Source organism: Nothobranchius furzeri, chromosome 8, assembly GCF_043380555.1.
Source record: "Nothobranchius furzeri strain GRZ-AD chromosome 8, NfurGRZ-RIMD1, whole genome shotgun sequence".
Taxonomy (NCBI): domain Eukaryota; kingdom Metazoa; phylum Chordata; class Actinopteri; order Cyprinodontiformes; family Nothobranchiidae; genus Nothobranchius; species Nothobranchius furzeri.
Genome location: NC_091748.1, coordinates 53,396,447 through 53,421,051, shown reverse-complemented (window position 1 = coordinate 53,421,051; position 24,605 = coordinate 53,396,447). Strand labels below are relative to the sequence as shown.

The following is a 24,605-nucleotide window of genomic DNA, read 5'->3' as shown; positions in this document are numbered from 1 at the left end:
TGGGTTGAGGTCACTGATTGCATAAAAGTAAAAGATAAAAGTCACCATTTACTGACAACGGTGTCTAAGGTGTGCTAGTAGCAACGGCTAACATCATTTAGCTCAAGTGCTGTGTCTTGTGCTCTTTGTGAAAGTGTTTGTTGGTGCACGGCAGTAGCCGAGCTCAGTATCTGAATGTGATTTACAGTTAGAAAAGAAAATGACTTTTCTGCTTTTAACTTTGATCATGGTCCCTTTACACAGTTTGATCATGTCACAAAACTGCAATCTTCAGAATGAAACAAAAACCGTTTCTAGACTTTGCAACAAAAACAGGCATCTTCACTGTAAATCTCCCAAAGTGGGTGAGGAGTTTACTACATTCTATTTGAAGCCCAGGGCTGTGCTGGATGGTTACAGGAAGAGGGAGGTACATTCAACAATCTTATACAGAAGCCATGAGAATGAATACATCAAAATATACACCAGAAACTGTTTAGATTTGATGAGTCTTATAGAAAAATATTTCTGCAAACTCAAATGCTGTTGACTATTTCTTCATTCTTTAAAAAGAAAACCAAAAGGAGACACTGATGAGCCAGAAGCAGCCCCCACTGAGTTAAGCTGAGAGGGTTGGCCTGCAGGGCAGTGGAAGCTACTCCACAGGGTTTGGACTTCAGAGGTGAGAGGATTGTGTGCTAAAGTGTAACGTGCAGGATTGTCATTGGGCTACTAGTTGGTTTTGCCTCTGATGTCCGCCACATTTTTTAATCCTCCTCTATATAAACCTCAGTGTCGCTATGTTAAACATAACATTCAAACTAAATGGATAAACTAGCCCTCCGTAGAGTCTGGAAAGGTGATTTCACTGCCAAAAACTTCCCTATACAAAGGTGGAAAAGTATAGGCGGTCTCAGGGTGGACCAGACGGAAAAACTCCAGTTTATCAATGTGTAGGTTGCAGATCGACCGCATTACAGGAAGTTTAGAAACCATCTAGAAAAGAACAACAAAAAACAAAACATCAGGTAAACAAAATGTTTTTACAGTGGTTACATTTACATTTTAACATCATTACCAGGTATGGGGCACTGATTAAAAAATATATTAGGAAACTTTAAGGAACTCCTCATATCAATAAAAATGAAGTATGACATTTTTAAGTCACTGTTTTGCCAATTTATTTAGTAAATTACAATATTATGTCTCAAGGTTTGAACATAAATACAAAAATGAAATATTTACTATTGAATATAAATATATACAGCAAAACCTAAGGCTTTGAAATCAGATCACTTAAGATAACTACAATTTAAATTTGAATCTTGCAGTTTTAATCTAAAAACTCAGAAAATGTGCAAATCCAGACTGTAAAATAGAAGTTGCCCTTACCAAAATAAAAGCATAACTAACACCTCAGATTCCCTCTGGTGGTGAGACCAAGAGTCCATGCAACCATGGTCAATAGCCTGTGTACCTGTCTTTGTTCTCTAGAATATTTTTGATTTCATTTTAAAAATATAGATGTATTTTATGTATTTAAATTTTAAATCATTTATGTATAATTTTACAATCGGCACCCCATAGTCAAGTGCATATTTTGACAGAACACCAATCTGTACCTTGGCTAGCTTCTCCTCTGATGCACCTTCTTTTTGCAGACAGCGTTGCAGACTCACATAAACCTTTTCTTGCAACTTCTGGATCTTCTGGACATCCGTTAGCCACGGTCGGTCTGATAAGGTAGAGGAAACGTTTGAGTAATTATTACACAGTAAAAAACAATCAAATCCTGTGTCACTGCAACTCTGGGAAAGTATAATTTAACAGTTTCAGATAACATTTGGTTCCTCACAAAATATAATAAAATTTACTCTTTAGCCTGTGTTAAATGTTCAGAGTTAATTTTACTCAAATTAGTGTCAGAATTAACACATTTACAGAGTTCAAATATTCCCCTTTAAAAGTTGAATATGGAACATGAACACCATAGCGACATCTAGTGTGTAGAGGGTGTAGTTGCAGCAATAGAGCAAGGTTTCCAGCTGTGGGACGTCACTGCCGATACGTGAAATGACCAGCCAGCACCATGTCCAGTGGCGAACCGTACAGGGTAAGGACCAATTTCTACTTATAATTTTATTTTACAACAGTATTTAACGTTAGATCATCTTCTGGGCTCAGAAGTAGCTGCTTGACTTGCCGAGGCCACCATTTAGCCTCGCTGTGCCGAGCAGAATTGTAACATAATGGTGCCCTCTATTGGCTGGTAGATGTAAACATAAACAATATCGTACCCGTCAAAAGAAATTTGATAATTTTTTTAAATTAAAATATGACTTTTAAAGGATGCACTGTATTTTCCATTCTGCACACCTCTAAACGCCTCGTGGAGGTATCATTTAAAAAAATATAGCTTATTAAATTGTTCCATATTCAACCTTTAAAGTTAATTTAACTCAATATTCAGATGTAAAAACACTCTCCAGTGTTTTTTAATTTCTCTAGTGTTCTTTTTATTATTTAGTTCATATGTATAATTATTTATATAAAAATCTATATATTCTTAAAGCAGAAACTCTACTTTCAATGTAGCTACATAAACATGACTGTTAATTTGCAAAAACCTACTAAAGGTTCACATGATTGTAGCTGAATTTGTGTTAATAACTTAAATCACCACTGACGTGTTGAATGAGATGTGGCTAGTTCAGCAATAAAAAACTTGCCAACTTCCTCAGGAGTCATAAGTTGTCTGTGTCTATATAAGTTCTTATGGAGGCCTAGACACTGCCGCCTGCACATTTTATGACAAGTCATTCACCCACGCACATACACATTCACACTGTAATATATTATACTGTCAGCCTGCTAGCCATCCTATAGTTTTATTTATATAGTCTGGCCATGGTCCATAGAAAGAGATGAGTCATGGGGTGGAATCGACAGTTGTCTTTCAAACTGTGTCCACATGCAACTGGACAGTGCTAGGACCAATCAGACTAACAATGTGACCTATTCATCAGTACGGAAATCAATCAATGGGGCAGTCTGCCATGCACCATCGAAGAAAAGTAAAAAGAAGCAAACACAACCTTTTTTGAACTAAATGACTTAAGCATCTCTATCTGCTCATGTCTCAAAGAAAGGGTCAAGTTAAAATCATCCAATTTTGATGACAAAGCCGTTTCAAATGAATGCCATTTCTGAACAGATGCCATTTTTGTAGTTTTTCTCTGCTGCAGCTATGGTGGAAAGCCCGCTGAAGGTCTTCTTAAACACATAGAGCACTGTGATTGGCCTGACCTAAAGTAGTTCAGGCCAATGGTAGACCAGCTGAGGCTACAATGGAGCGTGGCTAGACGGATCTGCAGAGAAAAATCTTTCATTGTTTTTCCATCTTTCTAGGATATTTTACTGCCTCATCTTGGCATCATTCAGTGTTCATCATGGTTCAAACTTGCCAAAAACCTGCCAAGTGAGATTGTTACCATTCCGGGTTTGTACTGGGAAGTAGTGAACAATATCGAGATGTTCCCACACAGACATGAATAATGAGGTTTAATTAAGAGGAACTTTGCGAGACGGCTCATTAAAGGGCTTGGCATCTCCTAAATGATTACGTAACAAAGCTGTATTTTTTATTGTAACGTTGTATCATAATAATTATTATATAAATATATAAATGTAGTGTTAAATTTGCCAAGGAGTTCTGCCAAACACTAACAAATGTAATCTGCAACCAAATGCTGCAAATCAAGCCAATTTTAATTGGTTTCATTTACATATAGAAACTTTTTTTATTCTGTGAGTCAAATTGTTATAAATGATTTTTCCAGGACATCTTTAAGTTATTATACCCACTTTTTGTCTTACTTGTTTAAAAAATGTTTGTAAAGTCAGTAAAACGTACTAAATATACATACCACACACACGCACAATTAGATACATTTTGTTTCATGTCATTTAAACACACATCAGCATTTTTTGGCCAATTCTGATTTCACCAAAGGATCCATTCTGCAGTGAAAAATTAAGACGAGGCGACCAGTGCCAACTGGAACCATCCTAATATTCAAACTCATACAACAACAACATAGGTGCCAGATACCTGTTTAACAGATTTATCATGTTGGGAACATTTTCTCACCTGGTGAGAGCAACACAGTAGCACTGAAGAGCGCCATTTCCTCCTCAGACATCGATACACGACTCAGGCTTTTTGCCAAGTCAAACACCGCACTCACGAGGTCATCACAGCCTTAAGCGAAATGACAATCAAAACAAAAAAAATCAAAACAGGAAGTGCTGACAGTAATTATTGTGACACATGAAAAGGTGACCCAAAAATACCCTACCCAACTTTTCATGATGCTCATAGAAGAGAACGAGAAAAACACTGAAAGTTGCTGACTCACCAAGAGCTTTAAAAAGCTGAGGAGTGGCAAACTTTCCATCAAAGAGCAATGTATTATTGATGGGGTTGTAGGCCCGGCACATACGGATCAGAAGAACATCCATGCAGCCTGTTGAGACACAGATACACTCATGAAAAATGCAGGAACATCTACAGAGTTTAGTCAGAGGAGCTGATAAAATGACACAAGACTTGGACAGTACATGTTTTTGCACAAATGCCAGTTGAATGTGTTACATGTGCAATCAGAGGACCTGTTCTATTACAACATTCACGTTAATGAGTGTGGCGAGGACCCTCTGCTGGTACAGCATCCAGACAAAACCAGCTAATCAAAAGGATGAGACAAAGGCATTTAAGAGTTGACTTCTGTGGCTTTGGGCCGTGCCTGCCCGGGGAAGCTCACCAGTTTTGTTGGTAACAAGTTGAAACTCTACAGTATTCAGGAGTCACCGCACATCCGAGGACAGTTGAGCTCTACTTAGTTCTGGGCAGAAGTTGTTAAAAGACTTCTTTTTGTAATTTTTCTGAACATTATGATCCGTGACTAAAAGTCTCACTGCAGTGACTGGTGTTTACGAACCAAACAAACTCCATGTTGTAGAAGGATTTACCTTGTTTATGTCATAGCTCAGTTACACGATTTTTGTTGCATCACATGTCTGTTATGACATCTGCTTTATTCTGAGATGCTTTTACCTTTGGGTTATGTGATTAACCCACTGCAGCTCCTGTTTTCTTTTATCTCCATGAAAAGATCCACAGGCTTTGTCATGGCTGCCACTTAGAAACTGACTGAACCAGCGTGTGCCTTTTGAATACTATTTCATGTCTATTTTTGGCAGAGTGAGTTGGTGCAAACATGCTAACTGCAACAGGCTCTTACATGTACACGGTTAATTGAATGGCATGCCGTATATGCTTCTCTAATTTGTAGGTTCACACACACTTTATGATTGAAAAGATTTACATCTGTGACAGGGCAGTAATTGGGTTGGGAGTATTGTGTGTGTGTGTGTGTGTGTGTGTGTGTGTGTGTGTGTGTGTGTGTTGTGGGTGTGTTTTCAGACAATACTTCAAAGCCAAGGCTGACAAAATGAGAATGCTAAATGGTTCTGTACTTGAACTGTAAGCAGGTTCTGGCTCAAACCAGCTCACTGCTCTGATAGAGAAGACTACTGCACTCAAAGCATCAGACCCTATAAATGTTTGGTGCTAAATCACATAACTTTGTGTTACATTCTGTATTAATACATACTAGAATAGGTGTGACTGGTGAGAAAGCATCTCATAAGTCTGCCTGGTAACATTTTTTGTGCCAATTGGACTAAAATGCTTTTTGAATAACTTTATTTATTAGGGATGCCCCTGTACCAATACCAGCATCAGGTATCAGTCTGATACTATAGTCATGTACCTGTTCTCATAAAACTATGCTGATACCACGCATAAACCACATCATGCATCATAAAACTCATCTCTCAGATGAGTTGTAGCAGGGGACAACAGCAGCCAACCTTGGCTTTCCCCCAGATGCACAAGCGACAAGTAACAGACACTTTTTCCCAGCGAGTTCAGCAGCATCTCCCTGCCCTCTGGTGCTGTTTCAGATGCAAATCGGCCACTTGTATTACCACTTTTAATTTTGGCAGTTCACAAGATAACTAGCAAGGCGAAAGACGGCAGCATGTATCCAAAGGGTCTGTGCTTTATGCAGGCGTCACAGGTAATCGTATTTTGTTTCACTAATTCAGCTACTGGAAATAAGCATGTGACTTTTAGTTTGAAAGTTGCCAGATGTTTTCCACCGCTCCAGTGTAGGACTTCCTGCCTGTTCCGATCTGAACTGCTGAGCTTGACGCATTCTCGAAGCGTAGCACATAAAAAATAGACTAAGCATAAATTCATGCGTCACTACGCTTTAGGGATGAGTCAAAACGCTCTGGTCCACAACGGAAACACACCCATTTACTGTAACATGTGGCTTAAGCGTCGGTGAAATCCTCATGGTACCACAGTTTGGTTCAGGTAAAGCTGTCAGTCACAGCTGATCGACACTAATAAAGCAGCAGCACGCTTTAATTTGACACATTTTGCTAACATCTATGACAGAAAAGAAGTAGGTCTAATGAAACTACTACTCTACGCACAGAAACTTCATGATCCAACAGTTTGGTTCTAATCAGGCGAGGAAAAGTTTGATTTGTGGAAGCCTTGAGCAACAGCTGCAGGCATAAAAGGAGTCATTTTCCCACACCAGGACTTACACAGCTGAAAAGTTTGGTATGAATGTTTCACAATTTATTTATTTAGTATTTTCACATAAGGAGATGTTACTCTGTTCAAATTTACTTAAAATTTACACAAAGTCCAGATCGGATTAAATTAAAGACATTTTTTATGTGATATTTTCAAACCTAAAAAAAAGACAGGAACTGCTTATGACACAATAAAAGAGCCCAGCTGACTGATCCTGTTTAGTTTATGAGCGACCTGCTACTTTACTGACCATTCTTGACCTGTACCAAGCCATGAATTAGGTAAATGGTCTTTATGAGTACTTGGTATTGCCACACAGAGCCGGCAGGTACTCAACTGCAGGTACTATTTCTTGTTTTGGGAAATGTGGTATTGGTGCATCCCTGTTATTTATGTTAAAATGCCATATCATGTAATTTTAAAGCTTTGAGAGCAAAGGTAGGCACAGTATATGCTAAAATATTACCGCTGGCACTATTAAGATGCTATTTATCCTAAATACTAGTTATTTTTGTCAGCCTGAATTTATATCCAAAAATAAAACGCTTCATTTCAGTGAAACTCCGCTGATGCCCACTCTGACAAAACGTGCCTACAACAGCGTCTTCGGCGAGTCTGTTGGGGTCTTGGCTATAGTAGTCCAGTGGTCAAGTTGTCTTCCTGCCATCTCAGTGTTGTCATGTGCTGGCATGGACTCGAAACACGGTCGTGTCGGCAGTGATTAATTTAGCCAGCTGAAGCAGAATTCACATTTTTATATTTTTGTTTTATTAATAATTTTCTACAGAATATTTTGTGTCTCTAAACGGCTTTGAATTTGGTCGTTTCCAAGTAGCATTTTAGTTGATTTACTCAGCTCACCTCACATGGACTCACACTGGCTAAATAAAAGATGAGTCCTTATATTTTAAACAGTTTAACAATAAAGGGTTGAAAACCTAATACTGGCAATAGCTACCGCTGAGACTGGGATGGGAACCTGCACAGAACTGCATGTCAGCACAGCACTCCAACCACTGGACTACCAAGTCTGCTGCATCGCATGGCATCACTCGCCTGAGTCACATATCCTGTGCTTGCCAGGAGAGACAGGTTTCAGACCAGAGACTACTTCTGGAAGAGCAGCAGGGCCTGATGACGAGACTAGTTTCCACTGATGCTTTACAAGATAAAGCAAGTAAAACTTTTAACTTGCAGCTGAAACAGGAAACTGCATGAATATAGCCAAAAATGGGTTTTCTTTTTTCTCGTGAGGGAATAATATCACACGGTAAAAAGCTCCAAAAAGTGGATTTTCCATGATATGATATGATATCTTAAATAAAAAAATTTAAAAAACATTTGCTGCTAAACATGCTGCATTAGATGAGGGCTGATTTGTTGTTTTGGGAATGTTAACGTGAAAACAAGCACAAGTTTATCTTTGTAATTTATGAGCAGAAGTTATTCATTATATGATTATAAAAGAGATGAATTGAAGAAGCTGTGTGAATTAAAACAAAGCCAGCCATTATTTAGACGAAGAACAACCAACTGGAAGTCACTCTGCAAGCATGTGACGCTGGGAGTCTGGAACTCCCCCACCACTTCAGACTAACGCAAATTAACATACACACAAAATTGGCTGCATAGGCGTCATTTTAACCGGGGACGCCGGGGACATGTCCCCGGCAAAATTTGTGATTGGCAGCTGTGTCCCCCCCACTTTAAAAAAAGCCTGCCTTTATTGTCCCCAGCAATTTTTAAACCCCACTCATGTGTATGGTTATTGTCCCCAGCAATTCTGAAAACAAACCGACGCCCTTGATTGGCTGTGTGTAGAACTGATTAAAGGCTGCAGGGTGTGTGAAATGGTGTCATGCACTGACCTGCTTTGAGGAGGATGATCTGATCATTCTGACAGAGGTCCATGAAGCCAGAGATGCGCTTAGCAAACTCTACCACGTACTGAATGGCATTGGTGATGTGAAAAGCACATTGTTGCCACATCACCTCAGCTGACTGAAAGAGAAAGAACCATAATGCAATGTTTTAGAGGACTGCAGCTGACATCAGTTTTGTTTGATGGTTGCCTTTTTTACTTTGTAATTTTTGCGTTATATCTCATTTAAAAGTCTTTGGATTGTTCGATTTATGTGCGAAGTAAAACCATTAATTCACTTAAGTAAAAAAGAGCCCAGCACAGAATGAGGCGAAGGAACCCAAGAGATAAAATCACAGTTTACCTGAAACATATGTCCAGGAGAATAAATACAAATTTTTAAAGGTTTTCTTCCAAAGGCCGCTCTAATAATACACGCAGAGGAGAGGGTGTTTCTCTGTTACCTTGGTCTGGTATGAGCGCGTCTCTTCTGGGCTGTACAGGTTCCACGCCATTCTCTTCAGCTCCTCTGTTCCGTACTGACTTGTCTCAATATGGGACTTAACCACACTCTGGGTTATACGCTCTGGATGGAGGAAAATCTTACTTTATTCATGTTTAACTTGCTACAAGATCAAGAATTTTAGTTTAAGGAGTAATACAGGGTTCCTACTTCCTACTGACCTATCTCCAGCAGGGAGCAGCCCTCTGGAAGTGGGTTGAGAATAGCATGTGAGAAGAGTCCAGACTCATGCAACAGCTGGTATTCATGTTTGATGCCGTGGTTTCCATCTACAAAGTCCAAGCTGGATTGATCTGGTGAGCTCTGAGAGGAGGAACTGCTGCCTGCACTTCCTCCCAGCATGTCCAGGTTACAGTACTCCCCACCACCATCCTCTGGAGTCAGCTGCAGGTCAAAAAGCAGGCCCTCTGGCAGGGTAGAGATGTCGTCCAGGTCGCTGAGAGCAGCGCTGGAGCCTCTTCTGTAGGTGCGATTGTGGTCAGCCATGTCACCGTTCTCCTCGCAGACGCCGACTCCGCCGCACTCCTGGGACTGCTGGTGTTTCTGGACCTCTGCATACAGACTGTCTCGCTGCTTCTTGGACATGCGACCAAATTTCACAGCTACGACAGGTGAGCGGAGGGGTAAAATAACTCAACTTTAACATGATGTGCAAAGAAGAACTACGTGTCTCAACAAGTGTGATTAAAAGTAGAAAATGTCGAGGAAGCAGAAGTCACCCTGAGGTGGTTAAAAGGAACGGAGCGACTGAACTCACCATCACGGCTCATACCCAGAGCGAGACACTTCTGCAGCCGGCAGTGCTGACAACGATTGCGGTTGGTCCTATCAATTAGGCAGTTTCTTTGCCGTGAGCAGGAGTACATGGCATTGTTCTGCTGGCTACGCCGAAAGAAACCCTAAAGAAACAAAGACAGGGAATTTAAATACCCACCGAGTGTCGAGGGTGGCTGGTTAAACCTTGTGTCAATTTCTTTTACCTTGCAGCCTTCGCAGGTGATGACACCATAATGAATGCCTGATGATTTGTCACCACAGATTTTACAAGGAATCACTTCTATTTGTGCTGAAAAAGAAGCAAACAAGTTATTAAATATCAATCTAGATTTTATTTTAATAAGACCAGCAGCTGTGGTGTAACAGTTTTTCACAGACCAGATGCTCATCAAACAAATTCAGACAAATGTTTTACTTTTTGTACTGGGAAACATACTATTTGCATGAAAACACAGCCAATTAGTTATTAATCAAGCCCATTGTTGGATAATAAAATAAAAAAAAAAGCAGTTCAACATTTGCTTTGCAGGGCTGACGCACTAACAAGTGTTACGATCAATAAATCTCTTCAACCATGTAAAACGAGGCTGGCGGTTTATAACAAATCAATATTTATTCTGGACGGCCATGATTTTAAACTCAAACAAGTCCACCATCACCACGAATGAAATGCTGCTCCTCGCATTCGGTACAGCGTTACTTCTGTCAGATAAACAATTGTGTGAGACGGATGTCGGATGTCGTTTGTGCATCATGGTGTCTGCAGCAACGATAGTAACAATGGGAAAAAATCCCATTATGTTGCAAGACTGCAAAGAAACCAGAGAAGTGTCAAGAGCGCAAACCGAACTGTGCATACATTATACATCTCGTGCTTGGAGTGGAAGCCTGAGCCTTCTTAATCAAGAACAGCCTGTTCTTTTCATTATGCTGTTTATCTAAGTAGCCGGGCCTCCACAACCCCAGAATAGCAGGTCAATTGCATTAGCTGAGGCCTGGGGTTATAAAGTTTCACCAGTCTCCGATGCTCCTCATTCAAGATGAGCAAAAAGTTAGCAGATTACTAAATGAACGCTGAATTAGAGGCTTCGTCTGGATCTTAGAGCCCTGCAGCCTTAAGTCTGCTCAGATGGTCATGATGGTTGACTGCAGTTCTTTTAGAGTAAGACAGACATAATGAGATTTTAGAAAAGGTTTGTTGTTATAATGTAAAATTAAACTAAAGTGAAAACGGTTTGTTTCAAAAGCTCGTCTCAAACGGTCTGGACGAGGAAAATGGGAGAAGCTTCTACTGCTCTAGACTCAACTGCACCCTTTGCCCTGCCTGCTCAACCAATTGGTAGAGCATTTCTAAAGTCCCTACATCACACTGAGGCAATAAATGAACTTAAGAAAACGTTTTTTAAGAAAGTTCTCCAAAATGTGGAGTTTATTTGAGGAAAAGGCTCAACATTACATTGATTTATTGTACCTTAATATCATTTCTATTATTTTATTATTAAAACAATTCATTTACATTAAACTAACACCCTTACTGCCCTACATCAAAAATGCAAAAGTGGAACATTTTCATCGCTTATTTCTCGGTGAGGGAGTTAAAGGGTTAAAATAAGAAAGCTCCAAACTTCAGTGAAAACACCAAGTGATCTTTTGCTGCGAGTGAAGCAGACGATGCTCATGCAAATGAGAAACATTGGACCAAAAATTAATCTTTAGAGATGTTTAACAGATGACTGGATCAGAAAAGGTTTGACTTCTTGCGTCTTGACAGAGCGCTTGTAGCTCCAATCCGAACACCCAGCACTACGTTGATGTTTGTAGCCCACAGAGCAAGTGAAACGCACTGCTGTAGAAAAAATGTATTTATCTAGAACAAGCCAAACAATCACTAAAACCTTTTAGTTAGGTCACAAAGGAGTGTTAGGTAACCGGCTAAATCACAAAATAGGATTAAACTGGTTTTCGCAGCTCTTCAGAAAATTGTTGGGGCTTTTTTAACGATGTTTTCATTTAAAAAATCCTCAAATCCAATCAATCACGAGTCACTCTGCGTGGGGAATGACGTGCGTCACAGACTGAGCAAAAGCACAAGCTGTTACTAACACTGTCCTGTGGTTCTGGCTCAGGGGGAAAGAAACGTGTAAAAACATTTCTGTGTTTTCCCCTGAAATACAGAAAAGATATCCCAGCAAACAAAACGTAAATGAGAAATACGTAAAAAAATAAATAAATAAAGGCGCAAAATAAAGCTTTTCTCTACTGCTTCCTTCATCCCACTCCACCCCGCCTCCCTACTGTCTGTTATATAACTCCCATCTGGTGCATTCCATGAACACACGCATTCAGAGGTGGTTGTCCGGGCAACGGTCCTCCCTCGTCTTACTGCTCTCCGATTGGCTTCCGAGCGGGAGGCTTTTCCTGTGACTTGACGTCTCGCCTGCCAGTCAGCTGAGTACGGCCTGAACAGGAATTGCTCCACTGACACAGTTTACATTTAGAAAAGGGGGTAGGCGGGACTTGTCATGGCAACTTTACAAGAAACACAATCTGGTTTCTTGCAGGTTTTAAGGTGGAACCAAATCCGGCTCAGTCTTTAAGTAAGGGAGACGGTTGATGTTGTCATTTGGCTTCAACCAGCAACAGCGAGATTTGATTAGTCAATGAAACAAGATGACCAGAGACTCGCTGTAACACTATAGACTCTACAAGTGATGCAACATTAGGAAATGTTTGCAGAAATATTAACTATATGTCGGCGGGGGGCAGATAAGCTCATAGTAGCTCCTGAACGAGTTGCAGCATGCCAACTATTTCTGTGTAATGTCAGCTGTGTCTCAGCTAGACCATCAATCTATTTTTACTCTGGTGGAATCGACTGCCGAGGATTTTCTCTGCAAGTCTGGTTGTTGCACGATTCACAACACCTGAATCCTCCTTTAAATAAAAGTGAGCTGAGCATTTCTTGAACTAAGCGTGAAGAACAATGTGTGACTGTAACGCAACTCCAAACGAGTAAAAACAAAAGCTCTTTTCTTCTTTGTGGGACTCATTTGGAAAACTTCCATTAATCGTTCCTTCCTGTAAAAACGGAATGAAATACCATTTCTATTAGTTTATCAGAAGCATTCATAACAGCATGTGTTCAAACAGATGATCCTGTGTGTTTTAAATGCCAATGTGCTTCATTTTACTCTTTTACACATTCATTAGTGGCTTTAATAGAGGACATTTGCTATAGAAATTAGTGTCACAATTGAGGAAACCAGAAGCAGAAATTCACAGTTCTACAATAAAAAACTTAATGTCACACCTGCTGGTTTTCCTGTGCGTGCTTTAGTTTCTGTCAGCCGACACTTTCTCCACCAGTGCTATAAACGTTGAGCTGCTGAGACTTTGTCCTCCTATCCTGGCTAATCAAACAGAGTCCAATGTCTTATTTACCTTGCACTTCACGTTTCCCTGACACGCTCTACATTTAAGCTGCATTTCTTAGAACCTTTAGGGAACCGTTTAGGAGAAAAGTGTACAAGTATCACGTAGCGGCTACAGAACAGACGCACTTATTTTTTGAAAAATAATTCCTTAACGTGTGAACCCAAGACTCTGTCACCTGTTGTCTTTACAGATTCAGTAGGTGAACACAAAGGTAATCTAAAATGTCCTGCTGCTAACCTCACACAGTTTAAATATGCATGACAGGTGTAAATGCAATGGAACCAGAATAAACACAAATTCTGCATTAAAACCGGGGACAGAAGACACACAATCGTCTGATTTATTGGTTTTTATGGGCTGCATGAAGTTTACTCTATGCAATTAAAAGTCTGCTCTCTAACTTCTCTTTTTATAATTATGCACATGAACAAGAGAGGCCTGTGAAAGCAATGTAATGCTACACCACTGTTAAAGGGTGACTTTTTTCTTAAGTGATAATAGTTTTATGGTCGATGCAAAACATGTTCATTAATTTCTTTGCTCTAAATCCTTCTCAAATAAAGCAATTTCAGCAGTTTTTGTCTCGACAGTTTTAGTACATTCCAGAATTTGCTGTTTCGGGGATCTTTCAGAAAAAAAACAAGCTGGAGCTGGCCACGCCTACTACTCGGGCTGCTATAGGCTCAGAAGCTCTGATGTCTGCGAGGGCTACGAGGAGAGCAGCTGCTCCTCTTTTCACGTTCAGTGTTTACAGAGGCAGTAGAGACCCGCATGGCAGTACAAAAGGATGCTAATGGGGAGTTTTGCATGAAATGAAGTGCATTACTTTGTCTGTGCTGCAAGATCTTCTCCAAACTAAAATGGGCCTCTGCAACACAACAAGACCAAGCTGGAGTCAAGTTTATCGCCTCTACAGCAACAACAGTAACCTTGAGTTAAACTCTGACTGTTTCACTTATTGCCATTATCTTCATGCATACTTTGAAAGTAGATATAACCAATCAAATTGGATCCACATTTATACACACTGAAGTCTAAATAAGGAATAAAGCATTCAGTTTACGAAATCTGTTTGCAGGCAAAACACACGATAACAGAGATGCCAGATTTTGTAAATTAAGAGTTAAAACTTTAGTTAAGAGTATGATAATCTTTATGCAGTTGTCAGAGAGAAAGGGCACCTTGACACATACTGTAACTTGCCGTTACCATCCCCAAGGCCCCAATCTCTTAACAGATAGTGGCTTTGAGGCTGAGTTCTGCACAGTGATGTCCTTGGAGAGCAAAGTTAACTCTCCTCTATAAAGCCACCATGGCTTTTTGACAGAGAGCTAAGCTCAGATGGAAGCTTGCTGTTCAGTTGATCGTAGTACCTAAAAGTTCCCTGAAACTTCATCCAGTGCTTCAGTTTTTACCCCAAATAATGTTTTTATCAAAATAAGATGGACAACTCATGCTTAAATGCAAATATTTACCCATCAGTTGATGATGGTAGCCTTAGCCAAAAGGAAGATGTGCTTAACTGACTGCTGCATTGCTTCATGGTTAAAACGTGGGCTTGCTGTGCTCATTTCCTGCTTCTAGCAGCAGTGCGTGATGATCCAATGTCTTGAAACAACTAACGCAGTGGTCACCAGCCTATGTGATGCTGAGAGCTAATCAGGGGTACTGAGCCATACGAAGAATACCAGGATGACACAATACTGACCTTTGAACTGATATAGATTAGATTTAAACTAAATTTCATGTATAATAAACCTAATTTATTGCTTTTAAAGAATTTTGGAAATTGTAAATTTATATTAATGTATATTTGACTAAAAAGATTGCAGCAAAAATATTTTTAGTTTATTGTAGACTTGTGCTTTTTGGACAAAAGGCCTATGGGCACCTTATACAGCCCCTGAGAGCACCATGGTGCCAACAGGCACCATATTGGAGGCCCCTGAACTAAACTATGACTTCATCTTATTAAGTTATATATTAAAAATGTATTTAAAAAGAAATGTAATCTTTGTAATGGCAAAAATGTAATGAAAAAATGTGCCATTTGTGAACAAATCTGATAAAGCTTGTTGATGGATTTAAAACGACTCCCTAGTTATTCAATGTTTCAAACGTAATGACACGCACGCGCACGCACACACACACACGCACGCACACACACACACCCTTGCTGTAATCTTTAATGACAGATCTAGGTCAATGGAGCGCCTCTTCTCCCTGCTCATCACGGCCTCCATACTTCTGATACTGACAACAAAACAAATGGCTGACGAGGACCTGTGATAGTGAAATCAAGCCACAGCGGCGCATTTTTACGCATAACATGTTTTCTTATCAAACAAATGATAAAAGATAAAGCAGAATTTTTTTATTTTAATTTCACAAAGTATACCACGTATCAGAAATTGTATATATATAACGAATTATTAAAACAGATAAATAAATAAACGTATAAGAAATGAGACTCCGATTTAACAACAACCAATGCCAGCAGATTTTAATGCGACTTGACAGCGCATGAATCACTCCCTCCCTCCCTCCCTCCCCCCAGTCTTACATAACTGGAGTCAGCGGCTTACAGGTGAAAAAGTAGCAGAAACAAGGTAAAGCATTTCTTTTGGCTACAGGCAAAACAAAATCTAATCCACTGCAATTTATCCAAACGGACCGATTACAGGCATGCTATTATCTAAGTCTGTTATATTTTAACTGACTGTTAAAAAAACGCTACAATTTTATTTTTATGCATGCTTGGTGGTGTGCTGCGCGCATGAAGTTGACGCACTTCGGTCAGCCACAAAAGCAGCTCCTCGGCAAAAGCTGTGCACAAACACCAGGCTGTCAGGTTGAAAATTTGAAACATTCTCCCAAACTCACCTCTCATGTTGGCGGTGGTCTATTGGACTCTTTGGGACATGTAACTCCACGAGCAAGAGAAGCAAACAAACCAAAAACAAAACAACCACCAGAGCGCAGGACAATTTCTGTTATTCGCTCCAAACCGGAGCAGCTGAAAACTATCACAACAACGAATTCTCATATGGATTTTCTCCTGCTCTCTCTTCAAATCGTACTAAAAGCGACGCGTCTTTGTTGTCTAGCGCCTGCAAAGTGTCTCAGCTCCGAGCGGCTGAGATTAAATTACATAAAGTGGCAGCAGCTCTTCTTCTTCCAGCTTCTTCTTCCAGCTCCGCTTCTCACTAACCCAGTTTCGGCGCGTGGACTACACATGATCCTCACCCTGAGGTCCGCCCGCCTCGTGCCCCGTGAGCTGACGAGCGCGCGCCGCCCCCAGCGCGCAAGGAGGTGCTCGCGTGCGTGGGAAAGTGTGGCAGTGTGTCAGTTCGGAGTCACTCAGCATGGGAACTGATCGACTAAAATAACATGGTTGGTTTAATTTTTGTCATTTAGCTAATAAATGACAAAACAGATTATATATATATATATATATATATATATATATATATATATATATATATATATATATATATATATATATGTGTGTGTGTGTGTGTGTGTGTGTGTAATTTTTACAAATTCACCGAATATTAATAACAATAATCTAATTGACTACTGTAAACCAAAATAAGGTCAAGCATTGTACCAATCATGCAATTTTATTACTGTAACCATCTACGACATGTTTTCCTGAATAAATGCTTACATTCATCATATTACTGTAAAATTGGTACATTCTCTGACATTGTAAAGTCAGGTTTATTTATTTATTTATTTTTTCAAAAAATAAATTTTTATGTTCAGATTTGATGCTTTCCCTGGTTCATTCCAGTCAATTCTAGCATACTTAGAAATAAGGAACTGGAACATCCCCCCAAGTCAGAGAATATGTTTTCAATCAACTTCAAGGGTCAGTATGGCAGTGCCTAAAGCTGTGGTGGAAACATGATTATTTTACCAGATAAGCTTGTAAGGGTGCATCTAAAATCAATGTTATGTACAGTGTATATTGTATTCTTTCCGAGATAATTGTAACACACCATGACGCCCGTCCTCCACACAGCACTGGCATAAGAGAGTAGACAATGCATCGACCACTACTGCCTATGGCGGCCACATTTCTGGGGTCTGCTTTTTTATGAAGTCTATGGTTAACAGGACGTTTAGCTAAGGCTTTAGCCCCGTGGAGATCTGGAGCTCAAACGGCAATTGAGCGCCATTCATAAGTCATAAACCCGTTCACTTATGCAAGAAAGTGCTCACACTTTCAGACTCAGACAAAATACGAGCAAGTTCAGTTCACGTTCACAAAAAATATGAGTTCTCGATTGAGCGTTCAGCAGACGCATTCAAGCACAACACTTGACTCTCCTCTGTTCTAGCAAAGCTGCTACTTACCACACAGCCAGATCTATGGTGGTTCCTTCCTCCTGAATGAAGGATTCAAAGTTTGCTGAACTTACAGCCTTTTTCCCTCTGCTCTTCTGGTTCAATGATGTCAATTTGGTGATGCACATTTTTAGTTCTTGACGTATTTTCACACAAAACCTGAAATAACGTTTTGCCTCACTTGAAAATAATAATTTCTTGGCATTAGAATGTGTCATTAAAATTCACGGGCATCATATGTGAAATCCACGGCACATATCAAACAGGAATAGAAAAAAAACTTTTATAGTGGGTGGCCCATGGTCTGGAAGTAGATCGGCGTGACTTGGGCTCCCTGCATTCACATATAGGATGGCTTGTGAATGTAACATCCTCTTGGTCCATGAAACAAAATCATAAAAACTACAGAATGTCACAGCAGCACAAGGTTGTAACAACATCGCCCAATGGGTGTGGGAGAGTGAAGCAGAGAGGTTAGGAGTTTTTGACCTGTTGTTCGGGATTTTTTCCCAGATTGTTGACGGCAGTGCAGCTGCTGTGATTTTTGAAAACTAATAAACCAAAAATAACAAACTGCCAAATTAGCCACAATAAAACTCCACAATGTGCAAGAGAATAAATGTGGTTGGGCTGGCAGAGTGACACTGAAGTAGTCATCCGCAACCAAATCTATTTAACTAGTAGTGGTAATATTCTAATTTCATTTTATTTACTAGGATTTTTATTTTCTTCTCATTTTCTTTTGCACAAAACTGACTTCTGCGATCCAACACCTGACTCCTTCCTGGAACAACGTGAATGGAGACCAATGCTTGTAGTGCTTTGCTGCATTCACTTAAATCAGACTTTTGAGCTTCACTGTGAAAATGTCATCTTACATTTGATTTTTTAATTCTTCATATGTTTTATATTTAATGTGTTCTTTTCTGTTTATTTGTTATAGATGTTTTAGTGTCACAGTTTTAGTGGTAGCACCTGGGGTGGCCATCTTTTTTGCGAGGGAGGGCATTTCCCCCCCAAGTCCCCCCTTTGGACACACTGCTGACACCAGACAAAAAGGAAAATATTTCTGCGGTTGTTAAAAATTTGTCACTGGAACAGACTTCATTTAGTTTGTTATTTATAATAATAATAATAATAATAATAATAATAATAATAATAATAATACAATTACACAAAGAAGTCAGTCTTTTGAGCAGACATGAAAGGCCCAAAATAATTTGAATATTCTTTTAAATAGGATTTGTTTCAAACAAAGAAGACACATTTGAATTATTCATATGTTTAGAACACAAGTGCAGTCATGTCCTCAGGTTTCCCTCCAGCTTGATGCAGGATTGCCAGAACCTGTAATTATATCATAGGATTAACTAACTAATCTTAGCAGAGGAATTAGGTGCGGACCCTCGCTGTTGTGCTGCTTTTTGTTTTGTTTTCCTGCTGCTTTGAGCTTCAAGGGGGGAACTGATCAATAAATATCAACATTTATTTTTAATATTCAATTGTTTTTTGTAGAACACAAAAAAAGTTGTTGTAGTGTTTGTTGCTTATCCTACCGTGCATTCTTCTTTCTGCTAAAGGTTTGGATGTGTTTGGATGCACGATGGAAAACAGTAAAACCCAGCTGGCACTCAACATCCTAACAAAAGCCAAACCTATTGATAAGAGTTCTGATGAAAATAATTGATTTGAAGGCATGGGCGAGATGATGAGTGTGTCATGTAATTTAGGCACAGTTATGAAATGGGGAGAAGAGCGGGATTATGGTAAGTAGGTTAGTGGAGCAACACAGAGCCTTCACACCCCTCCTCTCTTGTCTTTCTGATGAGCATGCGTGTTGAGGCTAATGTTTCCACAATGGACACCGTTGTGTCCTGGTGCGTATCATAACGCCGTCTGTCAGTACGTCCCGTGTATGCTTTGTGTTCAAATGTTTGTTCCTGTATGATCTAATGCTGCTGTGCACACAGGGTCTTTTGTCTGTCGTTTTCTGTAAGTTCAGCCTCTCCCACTTATTCCTAAGAAATTAGACATATGTATAAAACACACACAGAGACATCAGTGAATGACAGGATGCTATAGAGCACTATTAGGCTTCCTGAATGCAATAGGAAAAACCCACTGGCTACTTTTGCAGCTCTAAACTTCCTCTTCCTCCCCTTTGTGTGCTTATTTTTATTTCAAATGTCTTCTGTTGCATCTCTTTGCTTATGCTATGCTGCAAACAATGCACCAAAACACTGTTAAACAGCCATCCGGTGTTTGCTTGCAACGCCACTGACCTCCTGACCCTCAATCTTACGTAACCATGGCAATACCCAAATTAGAACATGGAGGATGGCAAGGAGCAGGCGCTTAGCGCTTCACATACACACGTAGCTCTCAACCAGCTTTCCAGATTAAGGCAGATGAGTGTGTGTGTGTGTGTGTGTGTGTGTGTGTGTGTGTGTGTGTGTGTGTGTGTGTGTGTGTGTGTGTGTGTGTGTGTGTGTGTGTGTGGCATAGAAACAGAAGCCACTTGACTAACACCTTCTCAACAGAAATGTCAGATTTCGGAACGGTCTTCTCATATGGCATGGTGATTTCTGCTCTTTCGGAGTTTGGTGCATGAATGAAACGACAACTTAATAGACCAAACTGGCCTTTGCCCCACACTGCAGAAAGCCCAGCACACTGAGAGGATTATTTTAGGATCCAGACTCGGCCTTTGATAATCCTCTCTCCGCTCCCTCATCCTGCTAAACCCGCTCCCTTCTCCTCTTTCAAATGCCCTCTAATCTCTCTCACTTGGACTCTGTGCGCCTGTAATCTGGGTTGTACCCATCTTTCACCTGAACCAAGTTTGAATCAATAGGTCATTGAGAGGGTACCACCACCTTTTCCTCCTGTTGGAGTTTAGTCACCTCCTCTTTGGTCAGGGTGCCTCTGCTGCCTCTTCACTAAACGGCTAATGTTGGTGATTAGGCTTTCAGAGCGCATTCAGGAATCACTTTGCAGGAAGTACGGGACATAGCTACTCTGATTTCAATTTATCTTAATTCTGTTGATTTCAATTAGACACTGCTATAAGCAGTGTCATGGAGACTGGAACATGAAGAGCTTGAAAGCTTTGTCTCTTCTTTTATTGGTAGAAACTAGAGAAAGCTTGAGGGGATGTGCAGTCTGAGAGAAATGTAATCTGTTGGGAAAATATGAAATAATAATGCATCATAACTTCATCCTCTCCTAGCAACTAAAAACTCAGTGGCTGTGAAATTGTCAGTGTTCTTCACAGTACCCAAATCAAACAGGAGAAGAAACTTTTAGCTCGTTTCCAGGTGAAGTCCTTGGTTTCTCATCTTGCGTCATTTCTTTTTCATCTCTGTTTTGGTCAATGTAAGTCTTTTTTAAGTCACGTTTTGAACCTATTCAAGACAGAAATTGAAACTTAAACATTTCTCTTTAATAATTCAGCTTACTGGTCTACCCGAGCTACCAGGAAGTGTATGGATGCAGGGCAGATTGTAAACAGTGACAACATCTCTCTTCAACCTTTTTAAAAGGTGAAAACCTGACAATCACCCAGCCGGCTGAGAAGGAAATCTGTTTCCATGTAACCTTCCATCCGGCATGATTGAGACATTAGACTGTTTTGTGATTATTTCACTGTAAGACTATTATGAGTTTTACAGCTGTAGGTGGAAACCATAACACCCAGATAGAATATGCTAACTCTGCACAGAACCACTACAGCCAGGAATTGAACCAGCAAACTTCTCGTTCCAAGGATACACTACTACCAACAGTGTCACCATGAAGCCCCATGTAAACAGTAAGCAGTAAAACAAAAGTTGCTAATTCATCCATCCCTTTTCATTTGCTTATTCAGAATTGGGTCATGAGGGCAGCAGCCTAAGCAGGGAGGCCCAGACTTCCCTTTCCCCAGCTGCTTGGGCCAGCTCCTCCAGGGGAATCCCACGGCGTTCCCTGGCCAGCCGAGATATATAGTCCCTCCAGCGTGTCCTGGGTCTTCCATTCGGCCTCCTCCTGGTTGAACATGCCCGGAAAACCTCAGGGTTCCCTCCATTCACCTCAACTGGCTCCTCTCATCCTATCTCTAAGGGAGACCCCAGACACTCATTTGGGACGCTTTTATCCGCAATCTCATTCTTTTGGTCACTACCCAAAGCTCATGACCATAGTTGCTAATTAAAACATTCAATTCAGTTTGGACATATGGAAGCTTTTACCTGTACTATCATGCATTTGAAGTCAAATTAAGCTGCAATGGCAAATTTGGAAAACAAGTACGCTTAAAACATTTTCATTGTGCCTCTTAACAATGTGCTAACGTCTTAGGTGTGTTCTTGCGTAGCGTCAAAAACAGGTAACAAAACGTTTCTGTGTTTTAAAAAAGAACGACAACATGGAATGTGCTAACATGGCTATAATTATATGGCGACATGTGGAGATAAAAAGATTAATTAAATGGTTCTCTTGTGTTTGTCTAAACATGCTAATAACATGTGTCGGACCAAAGCAACTTTTGGAAAATACGGTTGTCGGTTTTACTGTCCTTGGATCCTTCATTCATCACACACTCACATATTTAACAACAGAACACCACTGGTGTGTGAGGTTCTCCGCTCAATGATATCAGAAAAGGAGAAACAGCCGGCTGCTACCACTTCAACTTCAGGACAAACTACCAAAGTCCCAAAAAGAAAATCACCATTTGAAGTCAAAGACAACAAATGACGATTGGACCAAGAAATCATGTGTTCGGTCCTGGCAGAAGCGTCTGGGGTGAGTGCTCTGTGACCATGTTTACGTTCAAAACCTAGCTTGTTATGTAGATTTGCTATAACAGCTTTAACCTCTTCAATATAAAAAAAAACTTCAAAAGGGCCATTTGAGACTTTTTCACTTGAAAATGTCATCATTCACTAGTAACAGGCATGATATTTGTAGGAGGTTGAACTAAACATAATCTAAAGAAAGAAAGCTACCTCACTGCCCTTCAGCTCAGTTCTGACCTGGCATTTGTCCTCCCTGCAGCTGCCGACACCAGGGAAGGCAGAAATTATTAGCCTGGGCTGCACACTAGTTTCACATCCTGTCATCAGGAGTCATGCTGTTTATTTAGTCTCTACAAGCAATATTTGAGCAGCAGCCAATTAAAGCTGACATTCAGCATGGTGTGTCTGTCCGTGGTCCTTCCGCTCACACGGTTAATCCTGCTTTCTATCGATATTTCTCCACTACCATAGTCTTGTCTTGTCTAAGTCTTGACAGGAACTGCAGACGTTTTAGGAGTTATGACAGAAATGTGAAGGATGTAGAAACAAAGATCATTTTAGAAAGCCTAATGGATAAAACTGGGACCCAGATGAGATTACGGAGGGGATTGTGTCTGTGAGATAAAAAAAAACAAGTTGCAGAGGAATAATAATTAGGATGAATGAGAGGCAAGGCACTGCAGCATGCTGAAACTCGTTAAACCTTCTCAGAATGATGGGACTGACCAAAACTCATGAATATAGTGTAACAAATCAGTGCAGTGGTCTAAAACAACTACAAGCTTATATATTATTACTATTTAACCCCAAATACAAGCATCTCTCTGCTTCTGTTCATTTTCAAATTTTGATCATTTGTGCTCATGCAAAAATGTTGTTATAATTTATTCCAAATGTCTGAGATGCACACAACTAATAAATAAATGTGTTCAGCAGCTGTTTGTAAAAACAACCAAAAAAACAATTTTCACATCCCGCTTTAATGAATCGTCCCTGCAAGCGAGTTTCTCAGCAGCAGAAAGGGGAACAGCTGGACACAGATCAGTAAGATAAGTCTGTCAGCTGGGTCGTATGAGTTTCTGTGTGTGTGTGTGTGTGTGTGTGTGTGTGTGTGTGTGTGTGTGTGTGTGTGTGTGTGAGAGAGAGAGAGAGGGAGAGAGCGAGAGAGACATTCTGAGCCACACATTTAAAAACAGTATTTGACACGACAGGATGAAGAACCACTTGTCCATTCCACGCTCTCTCTATAAATTTTGCCAACATAAATAATGTTTTTGGCAAAAAGCCAACGTACCATTTCACCATCTGATAGCCAAAACCAATCAGGATGTTTACGCCAACTCTTTTCTGACAAGGACATTCTTAGATCATTATATAACAGATGGTAAAACGAAAAATCGAATTCATCAAATTCATCTTCTAGTCACATAAACACACAAACGTTGTCCCTCCAGTAAACCTTTGTATCGCCTGATTTCAACAGCAAGAGGCAATACCCCGGCTCGTTGTTGTGCAAAGAGATCGCTGCCTTGTTTTGAAATCACACGCTACACAAGGCACCGCCACAAAATGACTTTTGAGCTGATTTTAACTTCGTACTTTAGGCTTTATGAGCACATAAAATTTAACTGATATGTGAATATTTGAAACAGTTTGCTTGAATGTTGGAAGCTTGCATTGCAAATTATTTTAAAAAATACTATTTGTTACAGAAAATATTGCTAATACATCATTAGACTAAGGATATATCAGGTAAGGCATTGGGTAGGTGCACAAAGTGCATCACTTCTGTTTTCTGTTTGATCAGACAGGTCTCCCATCCCATATCACCCTCCATGGCAGGGACATGGATTTCTATTTTGAAAGAAACAAAATGTTTAAGGAAAAAATAAAATGGTAATCAATATGAAACAGCTGAGAAGAAACACACACACATGCTATGAGAAAGCCAGATGGATGAAGCAACAATCTGAAGATGATACTGGGAAGAGATACTGTTTCCATCACTTGCTTCCATGACAACAGCCTTGCAGGGCCCCCTACCCCATGGTTGGACTGCAATGAATCATTTTCCCTGAGGGTGCTGTAACACACTCTGCTACACACTCACACAGGTGAGCAATCACACACAAAGACATGACAGAGACACGTTCTTTACATGTGAAAACACACTACACATTCTCACAGCCGTGTTCTGTTCTTTCCAGGAACCTCAGCTTCCCT

At 40.2% G+C, this 24,605-nt stretch overlaps 1 protein-coding gene across 1 annotated transcript; it reads right to left on the bottom strand.

Moving 5' to 3' along the window:
• Positions 1-588: 588 nt before the first annotated feature.
• On the bottom strand, positions 589-16,361 carry rorca (RAR-related orphan receptor C a). Its single transcript, XM_015971500.3, has 10 exons — positions 16,135-16,361; positions 10,020-10,105; positions 9,797-9,938; positions 9,201-9,641; positions 8,981-9,102; positions 8,524-8,656; positions 4,398-4,505; positions 4,130-4,240; positions 1,602-1,714; positions 589-975 (listed from the first exon to the last, which is right to left on the bottom strand). Exons 1-10 carry the CDS (start codon positions 16,139-16,141, stop codon positions 814-816), a joined length of 1,425 nt encoding a protein of 474 aa, XP_015826986.1. The 5' UTR covers positions 16,142-16,361; the 3' UTR covers positions 589-813.
• Positions 16,362-24,605: the final 8,244 nt, after the last annotated feature.

Excerpts from the sequence above, each read along its gene's own strand:
- rorca (XM_015971500.3), bottom strand. Across the intron at positions 4,506-8,523 it reads GATCATCCTCCTCAAAGCAG|GCTGCATGGATGTTCTTCTG; the intron begins GTCAGTGCATGA and ends GTGTCTCAACAG. Across the intron at positions 1,715-4,129 it reads TACTGTGTTGCTCTCACCAG|ACCGACCGTGGCTAACGGAT; the intron begins GTGAGAAAATGT and ends CTACCTTATCAG.